The sequence below is a fragment of the Trachurus trachurus genome (assembly GCF_905171665.1).
Source record: "Trachurus trachurus genome assembly, chromosome: 15".
In the NCBI taxonomy this organism is placed as follows: domain Eukaryota; kingdom Metazoa; phylum Chordata; class Actinopteri; order Carangiformes; family Carangidae; genus Trachurus; species Trachurus trachurus.
Genome location: NC_139906.1, coordinates 13804073 through 13815235, shown reverse-complemented (window position 1 = coordinate 13815235; position 11163 = coordinate 13804073). Strand labels below are relative to the sequence as shown.

General features: G+C 40.5%; 2 protein-coding genes across 2 annotated transcripts in view; one reads left to right on the top strand and one right to left on the bottom strand.

Moving 5' to 3' along the window:
• Nucleotides 1-1720: 1720 nt before the first annotated feature.
• Nucleotides 1721-8189, top strand: LOC310998047 (max-interacting protein 1-like; the record flags this gene model as incomplete). The annotated part of the gene is made up of 6 exons (XM_083987930.1): nt 1721-1963; nt 3158-3260; nt 3403-3432; nt 4819-4933; nt 7675-7846; nt 8026-8189. Exons 1-6 carry the CDS (start codon nt 1735-1737, stop codon nt 8187-8189), a joined length of 813 nt encoding a protein of 270 aa, XP_083844056.1. The 5' UTR covers nt 1721-1734.
• A 2090-nt stretch (nt 8190-10279) lies between these two features.
• The window catches only part of smndc1 (survival motor neuron domain containing 1), a 286609-nt gene continuing 285725 nt past the window's right edge, over nt 10280-11163 (bottom strand). The window contains exon 7 of the mRNA XM_083988211.1: nt 10280-11057. Coding sequence (XP_083844337.1) covers nt 10920-11057 — 138 coding nt within the window. The 3' untranslated portion in view covers nt 10280-10919. The remainder of the gene's footprint in view (nt 11058-11163) is intronic.

The window sequence follows — 11163 nt, the reverse complement described above, 5'->3', positions numbered from 1 at the left end:
TCACATTCTACACCAACCTACAGCGGGTCAGCTTTCTACGCTGTCGCTATCAGTGTGCAGTACACACAGTCACAGTCTGTGCACGAGCTTCACAGCACCACTGAGCCCTTTCCTGGCGAAATACTGTCAGTTTCCATCCCCCACGGATCTATCTGTCCATGTCTGACTTTATTCATCGGACCTTTTTGAGCACAAGAGGTAGCAGTAGATGATGTCTGTGCATTAGCAATGCCCTAGTTACACAAGCTTTAATTAAATGGAAACGGCTACAAACTAAGAGAAAAGCATCCATATTTAAAAAACAGACCTTTATTTGTTCAGATTTTCTAAAGCACATTTGCATCGGTTCATGAATGTAGCCTGTTTTTGCCCCTAAAGTATGCGTCTCTGTTTCAGCGTCCAGATCAGGACTGTCTGTGTGTGTCAGGCCTTGCCAGGCGGCTGAAATAGACTCCATGGGAGGGTGTACTCTCTCACAGGCGTCCGTTACAGGCTTGGCCACATCTGCAGCGGGCCAGCCATCTGCACCCATTGTCTCAGAGGCACAACACAGCCCTGCACGCATGGCTGGCCTCGTAAAGGCAGGCCCTTTCCCCTCTGTCCTCCTTCATCCCTCACAGTGTGGGGGAAAATGACTTCTTAATCCGTCAAAAGGACAACAGAAGTTGACCATCAAGCTAGAAGTAAATTCAATTTCAAGGTTAGATTTTTTTTTTTTTTCCCCCAGCGGGACGATGACTTTAAAAGCTAGTAAAGTGTGGTCACTTTCACTATCATGTAAATTACGTTGCCCACTGATATAAAACAACCCCCAAGGGATGGGTGCTGCTCATTTTAAAATGAAGCAGAATATTACTAAATTATCACTTTCATGTGATCTCCATGCACATTTAAGGAAAAAGCCAAAGCGCACAGCATAAAAACAAAGATGAAGCCTTCAAGAAACACAGCAGGGGAAAGACAACATGACTACTTAGACAAATAAGCTTAAACCGCCTCTAAAATCATATGAATGTATTGCAGTCATGCCCAGAGAAAGACTCCTGAAAACTAACTCATTGTTGCATAGAATAGGAAAATTACTTCAAAGTATCACAGACACCCAAATGCAAAGGCAAATTAATTACAGATTATATTAGTGTGATTCTAATATTAGAGCATTGCTGCCCGGGAGCCCTTTAATAACACAGAAGCTTCAAGTGATTACATATTTATAACTGAGACCAACCCTGGCAGCTGTCCCTGATATCCAGGTTGCACCATTGATTAGACCTGATGCTGTCTATTTGCCATGTGCTCCTAATGCTTTTTCACTTTTAAAGTCTATTCACATTCATATTCAGCCAGAACTGTGTGTGCACATGAAAGGCAGCTCTTATTTTTGTCATAGGTAATTATTCATTTTATGTCAACTCAAATAAAGCAGCATTGTTTCAAAAGAAAGCGGGTGTTATTTCAGAATGTCACTGAACATAAGTGTGTTATTTGTTACTCTCCTGCAGTATTGATAATGAGGATTTATTATGGCACAGTTGACAATGAATGCAATGTGCATGCGTTAGTGGGAGGGATTATCCACCAAGTAGGGCAAGTGGCTGAGGCTAAGGACTGCAATTCCATCCAGCCTGGTTCATTTCAGTCATCCGCTCAGTGCACAGACGGGACAAGGAGTGCAATTTCAGCGCTGCTTCTTTGTCAAAGCCCCCCACAAAAAATACAAAGCCTCAAGTGAAAATGGTAAAGTACGTGCGACAGCACAGCGAGCTGAAACCCGAGGAGGTCCTGTCGGAGTCCGATGCGTCCATGGACCAGCAGGATTTCGGAGAGATGTCCGACTATTCTTTCAGCGACGTTTTATACTCCAAATGTTCCGCAATGGACCAAATCGGCACTTTTATGAAGAACGTACAAGTGCTGCTCGATGCAGCAAATTACATAGAAAATATCGAGAAGAACAACGGAAGTAAGTAAACACGGGCTGTAGGGGATATTACCATGTAATGCGCCGAGCAGACAACAATAGAGGCGAAGGCGACAAAAGACGCGCAGCGGACAGATGAACTGGCCCGTCAGCAGCCAATGATATTTCACCTGCTACTGAAAAACTATTGTCTGATCAAACATAACACTTTCAAATTTCCATCAGTTCATAACAAGTCAGAATTTTTTCCTCATTTTTAAATTCAGGAAGCAAACGCATCGCCAGAAACTGATTTTTATTGCAACAATAGCCTGCAGCTAAATCATCATCTGCCACTAAATCTGGTCTTTAGCAGACCTTCGGAGAGATAAAATAAATTACAGCATTTCATGTATGAATTATTTTCCAACAGGCTTATATGTACACATCTGTGTTAATACATGTAAGACACTGTGGTTTGAGACTCCAAATGTCTCATTTAATCTTCCAACGTCAGTTTATCGCTGCTCCTCTCACGATGGTTCCCTTTAAATATCATGTCCACACACAAAAAAAATGTCGCATTCACGGTGCTATTAAGTGCATCTGCAAACTGCGATTTAGATTTCATTTCCTCTAAACATTTTCAATTGAAAGCCCAGCTATCATTTTTCAGAGGCAGCAGCTGCTGCTTCCTTGTATGTGTTGTTCACATGGTTTCCACATGGAACAAATTGTAAAGTTTTCATTGGTCGGGAAACATGTTCCCAGCGCCAGAGTCACTGCCAACAGCCAATCACGAGCAGGTTCATGTTAAACGTAGTATGTTACTGGGAAGGAGGGTTCATGGGAATTGTAGGCTTTTTAAGCAACAGTAAGAATACAGTACTTCAGAATAGAAAGGAGTTTTGATATAAATATTCTTACTCATGACCCACTTTCCTGTGGGTAGGCTATACTGGCTGTGGTGATCAAGTACAAAATGGCTGACTTACATAAAATACATAATTATATCATACATGTTCATTACATAGTGTATTAATAAGCTCCTAATATTTTTCAATTACTGTCTGTGTAATATAATATCAAAGTTTTAACATGTAATGCACAATTTGGGGCAAATAAGGTCACATTCATCCTTGCAAATCCAGTCATCCAGGAGGCTTTCTGCATGTAGCACATCTCTAAAAACTATACAGTATATACATATACACACACATTCACACATGTAATCCTCTTAATCCTTTTCATCATCAGAATGTGAGCACGGGTACGCTTCAACATACCCTGCAAGCCAGACCGCACATCAACAGAAACAACGTAAATTCAAAAACAGGAAATTGGACAATATTCACAATAGGTAGGTAAATGATCCTGAAAAGGGGACAATGGTCATTAATACAACTGTATTAAGTGTATAATATATTATGTTTGCATTGAGTTTCATTTTCCATACTTGCCTAACAGTTGTTGACAGTTGTTTATATCTACAATTTCAACAGGTCAGCACACAATGAACTGGAAAAGAATAGGTGAGTAAAACATGACTGAGTGAGTGCATGTTTATGATAAAAGTGACGATGCAGAAAGGTAGCTCTGATATCAAGGACAAGAAAAAGGAACACGGTGATGAGAGTGAAATGTGACAGGGGAAGTCACCACAGAGTTCTCCTTCTGTTAACCCTCAACCAACTTTTGTTACATGTATGGTACAAGTTCAAAATGCACATGGGCCAAAGTCAAATTACAGCAGGAGAAGGACAGAATCCCCACTGTCTTTAAACTACTGCAGCTACACACAGAGTTTATCTCAAGCACCAGCGGTCTCAAAATGGAGCTCCCAGCTGATAAACCAAAAGCTTCCTCCATTCTGCCATGTTTGCATATTTTGGTGCTATGCTAAACATGTTGACCATACGTTTCACAACGGGATGTGCCGTAGCCCCATGGCGCACGACTTCAAAAAGGGCTTCTTTTTTTTTTATCAACAATTTGGAAATTCTCCTCCTGTGTACGATAGCAGTGTGCATTTTGCAAGGCAAATAAAAGGGAGGTGTAATGCAGCCTCAGTTGCAGCACTGTTCCTGGAGGACATGCAGACATTTCCCCAGTCAGCAAACGGGAACCGTCTGTTTCCAGACAACAGGGCTCCTTCCTGAGAGATTCTCAGCTGCAAATCTAACAGCAGCTTGCTTCTATAGCTGCAGGATGTGCTAGCCTCTGCTTTGAGGGAGAAACAAATGTCACGACACATTCATCCTAAAATTAAATGTCCAGCCATGTGTGGGAGAATTTCAGTCTAAGTGATGAGAGAAAGAGTATCTTCTCGAGGAAAGCTTTTTTCGTACCGTGTACCTTTTTTTAAAAAAAAAATCATTACAAAATGGTGGCCAGTGCAGGGGGAAGAGATGACATCACAACTTGACCTACATTTTACTCCATTATTTGAAAGGATAGCGAGTGTCCTTTGCAGTTTCTGCATTCATTTAGATCACAGACCCAGAGGCCTTGGTGGATCAGAAACACAGCGTTGGGCCGACCTCAGCAGCTTTTAAATCTGGGGCCAGACAGATCCATATGTAATTTCAAAAGGAGTCAGATTGCATGGCTAACTAGCACTATGGATAAACAAATAAATCAAGTCACTCAATATTTGGACTGTGACATTGCTCCTCACAGATGGTTTGATTGTATCATAATTACAGTTAATCAGGACCAATCAAATAGCTGTTTGCTGTAACTCTTACCATTCTAATCAAAGTGGATTAGGGGGAAGTAACATAATTGGACTAATCAGGATCAGTGCAGAGGACTAGAATACAGTAGTCTGGAAATTCATTTTCAGCTTTGTCATGCATATTTACCCTCTCATGCACGCATATGCCATGACCCTTCTTGATTGTCTCTCCCTCCCCCAGACGAGCACATCTCCGCCTGTGTTTGGAGAGGCTCAAGTCCCTCATCCCTCTGGGACCAGACTGCAGTCGGCACACCACGCTGGGACTGCTCAACAAGGCCAAAGCACATATCAAGGTGTGGTACTCTAGGAAACCCCTGTAACAATGAGAGCACTAACAGAAGCAAATGTGTGCCTATCACAGATACTTAGAATGAAGAGTTTTGTGGCTGATCCCATAAGTAAAAAAAAACAGTTGATGTGTCGACAGCAGATAGGGATCTGCAGCACAACAGAGGATGACTTTGATATACAGGGGAGGGCCCTTTTCATTCCAGTGTGAGACCCAATGTGAATCCATAGTGAACAAAAGCTTCACCAGTCAATAGCTCGATGCTGTTTTCTATTTTAGAACAAAAATTGCATTTAGTCCCCCTGCTGTCACTCATGGTAACAAACAGTGTCTGGTTTTCCGTGCTTTAAAGATGCTTTAGTGTCCCTCAAGTGTCACAGCAGCTGCACTCTCTACATGGAAAGCTCAATATTTAGTCTGAAATCCATCTGAACCCTGCAATTCTGTACATCTTAAGGTGTGTTCCTTCAACATGTGCTGCCAGATGAAAAGGTATAACTGCTCCTGTTTGATTTGTAATCATACTTGATTCAGTATAAACACCAGGGAGAGGGGAGATTTTCTACCTCACATTTGAACTTTTTTGGTTTGGCTACATGTCTAACTTCAAGATGACGGACACACAAATGAGGCCAGTTTTGTGCTAAATTGTTTCCCAGTTGCCTCACACTAAAGGTGGTTAAATGAGATATTGACCACATACAGAAACAAAGAAGTTGGGGGGGGGGGTTTCCCAGACATTTCTAGACAGTCCATTTTCTCAGAATCATTACATGAACTGCACCTTCAGGCACTTCGGCCCCGGCATTAGGACATTCTGGTTGCTGCTCAGTTATTTCAGTTTTTCTCTTCCTTTGAGCAAATCTCCCTGGAGCTATTGTCAGGGCTGTCCTTCGCAGGATTTTGAACCCATGGCAAGTCTTTGATTAGGTCTCGTGTCTTTCACTCTACAGGAAAATGTGAGAATAGTGCACTGGTCTTGAGGGCACCAGATCTGTCCTAATTGTTGGAGCTGCCTGCCTGAATGGACTGATGAGTGTGTGAACTACATGAGATAAAGGATGGCTCAAATGATTCAGCAATGTCAAAGCATCCAACACTCAACACTGTGGCTCCCCCGGTGGCTACAATCTAAGCCAGACTTCTTCTTTTTTTTTTTTTTAATATTCACCTTTCACGGCCCCCGTCTGTGCAGACTCCTGCAGTGGGGAGCAGCTGAGGGATGACTGAGGGCTGCAATATGAAAGCGGTCCTGGCAGCAGTCTGTGGGAGTGTAATCACAGCAGGGGGTAATGGATAAACACCTATGATGTCAACTGTTGACTTTGGACCTGCCTGTTTGAAGTCCAGGAAATGTGGCTTCTGAATGCTGCTGTGTTGTATTTTTAGAACCAGAGGCTGTGTAGTATAGTGTAGAAGGGTGAAGCAGGTGAAGCCAGCATGAAGCTCACAGCTGCAGGAAGTAACAGAAAAAAAAGAAAAACAACACCCTGTATTGTGCTACAGGAAAAGCACAGGAGTGCTACTCTTACTTGTACCAAACTCCATTTATTGCTGTTTCTCTAATAGGAATTGCACAAACATCTTCTCACATTAATCATGGATAGAAGCACTTGGTTCCAAAAAAATCTAAGCTTTAGAATTTATTCTTGTTTACCAACATGGCACGGTGGTGTAAGAGGATAACAGTTGAAATATTTACAAAAAGGCTATTGCTTTGCAAGCAAATTGGTTTTGGTGTTGTTGTCGTCTGGCTCAACGTGTCATTCATGCAAGTTCAAGCAAACAAACATTGTTGTATCAGGGAAATATTTACACATGGGAGACTGAGGAAATGAACCAGAACAGCCATAATCATCATAACAATAACAATGCATTTTATTTAACTGGCACATTTCTGAGCACTAATGATTTCATTTTAAGTCTTCAGCTGGCTCGCATATTAAACGTCAGGAGGACTAAGTCTGCCACTATGGTAGCATAAATGTTTTTTATGACTTGATCAGATGTGATGATTGGCATTAAGTGATTGGATCCTATCTTCCTTTATGATTATATAGTTTCATAGTGCATCTTCAGGACTTTGGTCATTTGATAGAGTGACCTAAAAGACTTTTAGTGTGCGGTTTGTGTATGTTGAACTGTACAGTCCTGGTTTCAAAACTACAGCTGGACACCACAAGTAGATCAAAATCAATCTCAAAGTGGGGAAGTTTAATATATTGGAGCAAAAAGGGCAAGAAGCAAGACGGAATGATCTTTACTTTCAATTGCACACTGAAACCACCCCCACCCCCACACATAGACACCAGCTATTTCACTAGAATCCAACCAGCAACTTACTATTCTTCTGTGTTGAGTAATTCATCAGAAGGCACAGGGGGTGGCAGCAACAACTTCATATTAACATCACAGTCATGCACACCAGATACATTCACCATACTTTGCAGTTAATCATGGGTAGTACCTAGAGGGGTGTCGCACATCCATACACACTGGTCATCATGACTATCATAAAAGATTATGATAAAGATTTTATTCTGTGGGTAATGGGGGCGGGACTAGATAAGCTTTTGCTTCTCCCGCTTTCCCTTTCGGCCATGTGCATTGTATTATTGAACTAAGATGAAGTGTGATGATGATGATTTAAATTGACATGCCCGAAATAAATAAATTGATTGATTGATTGATCATAGGTTTCCACACATCAATGATAAAACTGACTGTTGTTTTTCCTCTTTTCAGAAACTTGAAGATGTGGACCGGAGGAGTCAGCACCAACTGGATACCTTAGAGAGAGAGCAGAGGCACCTGCAGAGGCAGCTAGCCCAGCTGCAGACTTATGGCGAGAGGGAGAGGGTCCGCACAGACAGCCTGGGCTCACGGATGGACTCGGACCGCTCAGAGTCTGACAGAGGTTAGTATCCAAATCAAGGTCTTTAGCCAAAGGCACACGTAGCATCATGTGCTTGAAAGTCATTTAAATCTATTTGATTGAAAATCTGACACTTTGTATATATCAAATTAAGACTTACAGTATATAATTCAGAAAATGGATCTGAAATCATGTTAATGTTTTGTTTTCTTTTTGAACAGAGGAAATTGAAGTTGATGTGGAAAGCACTGAGTTCTCCCATGGAGAGATGGACAGCGTAAGCACCAGTGGTGCAAGTGACCTGGATGATCACAGCAGCCGGCAGAGCCTAGCCAGTGATGAGGGATACTCCACATGCAGTCTAAAACTGGCCTTCTCTGCTTGAAGCACCAGCCTATACATCTAGCTACTACAGCTGCAGTCTTACATGGCTTTCACCTCTCCAACTACCAGCCTACAGCTCCATTCTCCTTTGCAATTTAGGTTACCTATCTTAAGAAGAACCAGCCTCGGTCCCACCTTTACCTGACAAATGAAACATCTCCAACTGAGAACCAGCCTTAAGTTCAAACTCAGTCTAAAAGTTTAAAATTGTCTCTTTCCAGAATTCAAGGGGCTCCTCTACATCGACCTGAATCATTTTATACATCAGCCTCAAATCAACATCTCAGTCAATATACAGTTTCCTCACTTTAAAAGTTGACTAAACCAATCAACTGAATCTCCCTTTACCTGTAGCCAGCTTGAATAATCCATACCTGCACTCAATACTGATCCCGTAGAGGACCCATGAAGGGGAAACTCTACATTTAGTCAAGTTGATCTTCTGAAACCAGCAAAAAATACTGACACACAAACACACACACAGACAGACAAAAAACAACAACAAAAAAACAGTACCAGCTAGAAGCTCACCATTGGGAACGTTTGCTCCATTTGCCTTGTAAAAACATTGCCCTTTTTCTTTGGATACTATATCCAGAAGGCACTTCTTGTCAGTGCACAAGCCAGTGACAAGGGCTACAATGTCTGCATTCCAAAATGTTTATTACACTTCTATAACCTTTGCTTTAGGACCCACAACCATCATTGATCCATGTGGTGTCCCTACTCTTGACTGAAGCGCAGTCATATCCAAACAGGTGGTGTGTAGTCCACCGATGTTGTTCTAATTTATTTTGCATATGATCATAGTATTTATTTTTGGTATATTTAATTGTACTGTAGCTAGGTCTCGGCCATGCTTGAATGGAAAAAAAATACAAAAAAACAAAATAAGAAAACTGCTGTTAATATTTTTTCCCCCTTTTTTTATGTTTACAAATTACTTGATGTTATTAATCCCCACTGAAACATATGCAGTGCTACAGGTTTAGTGCATTACTCAGTGGCGTTTTGTTGAAAGGAATCATCTTTCACACTGTGCGCATATTCCATTTCATTTTTATCTAGACAATAATAAGCTATCCCGCACTTGTCCAAGCACAAGGCTCAAGCAATAACACGTCTAGTTTTTACCATATCTTTAATGTTGGCTGTCGTAATGACACACTTTTGTCCGTCCAACACCAAATTACGGTTTGCTAGTTCTCCACTTGCTCCAGTAGTGGTTATCGGTTATTAATAATCAGCAGTAAAAATGATTGTAATTGATTTAAAAAGAAAGAAAAAAAAAGCTATGGTGCATGTGTATTGAATGTAGCCTTTCTAATCATGTTGTAATGTGCTTTGGATTGAAGTCTTATACAAATGTCTGTAGCATGACCAACATAAACACTACAGAATACTAATTTTGGTTTATACTTAAATATTTAATACGGTATCTTTTTTGTATTGTAGCAGAAAATGTACAAGTCTATGAAATCTGGAGGCTTCCCACGAATAATTCAATGTATATTTGACAGAGAATTGCACTGCTGACCTGTTCAAATCCATGAAACCAAATAAGATAATATGACCATCACCATTTCAATACGACCATGTATCTGCATTTTTATGGTCCAAGTCCTAAGTAGATCACCACCAAATTGTGTCTTAACATGGGTATAACTCTTGCACAAAAGTTCCTTGTTACAGGTCTTTTCTCCCCACAACCTGTTTGGGAAACTATAAAATGCACTATGAAAAAGACTTTTGTTAAGGAAGTATGTTGAAGCACACCCCAGAATGTTTTTTCTTGTGCTTAATCAGCCATCCAAGGTGACTTTTTTGCAAAACATGTGCTGCTGGTCCCCTGCTAAATACTTTGTTACAGCTCCTGACAACTGTCCCTGGAATCTTAATAAACCTCTTCTACCCAGACATTACCAATATTGTCTTTTTTGGTGAGCCTACCATTTGCATTTAGGTAATCACGTTGAGTTTCTTGCATTGTAATCATTTCCCAGCATTGATTTTGTGCAACAAAAACACATTTCAAATAGATCTGTGGTTAACATAACCCATACAACATATCAAACAAAAAACTCATAGAACTTCAATGGAAAAATGGGTTGTATTTAAAGTTGCAGCGTGCTGCTCACGACATGGATTTATTAATAAATGATACAAGTCTTTACTGCCACCTACAGGACCTGACAGAACCACAATGAAAAGGTCATGTAAAAACAGCCCAGATGCAGTGGGGGGGGGGGGCAACTCTTAAAAAAACTGAAAAGGTAACAATGTTTATTTCACTGTTATATATACAGAAATTAAAATGTAAATTCAGCCTTCTCAAATCAATGCCATTAATAACGACACATCAAGAACTGGTCGGTATTGAAAATCCAGCCTAAAATGTATACACTAATTCTACAGGTGTATATTTATACACATTTTAGCAAGTGTTTGGCCTCAGTGGAAGCTGAACATACAGCAAACTTTTCGGCTTTTCTAAAACACAACTTCCTGTTTTTGCATCACATGTGACCTTGTTCAAGTGCAGGAAAAAAATGTTTTTGTTGTACCTACATAATATAAAGGAAAACTACATCAATATCTCAAACAATGGTGTGCAAGCAATTCCTTTCAAAGCCTTCTTTACTTGAGAAACGTAACTCATATATATAAACACAATGGAAAGCACTGATATAGCTAGTATACAGTGGATTTTTTATGTACAGAATATATTAGGTCATTGGGGCATTAGATGTCTGACATTGTATTTTGACGTGTCATGGTACTGGGTCATAGGCTTGTCTGCAATACCACATGTTCCGACTCCAACCTTTCCATTTACACTTTCTGGGGATGCAAATATGCTCCTTTTCACCTGCAAAAAATAACAGAATCAATTATCAATTGTTACGAATATTTACGTTTCATGATTATTAGTTTTACTACTGTAGCACTACTGTGGGATATATCTAGCAAGAAAT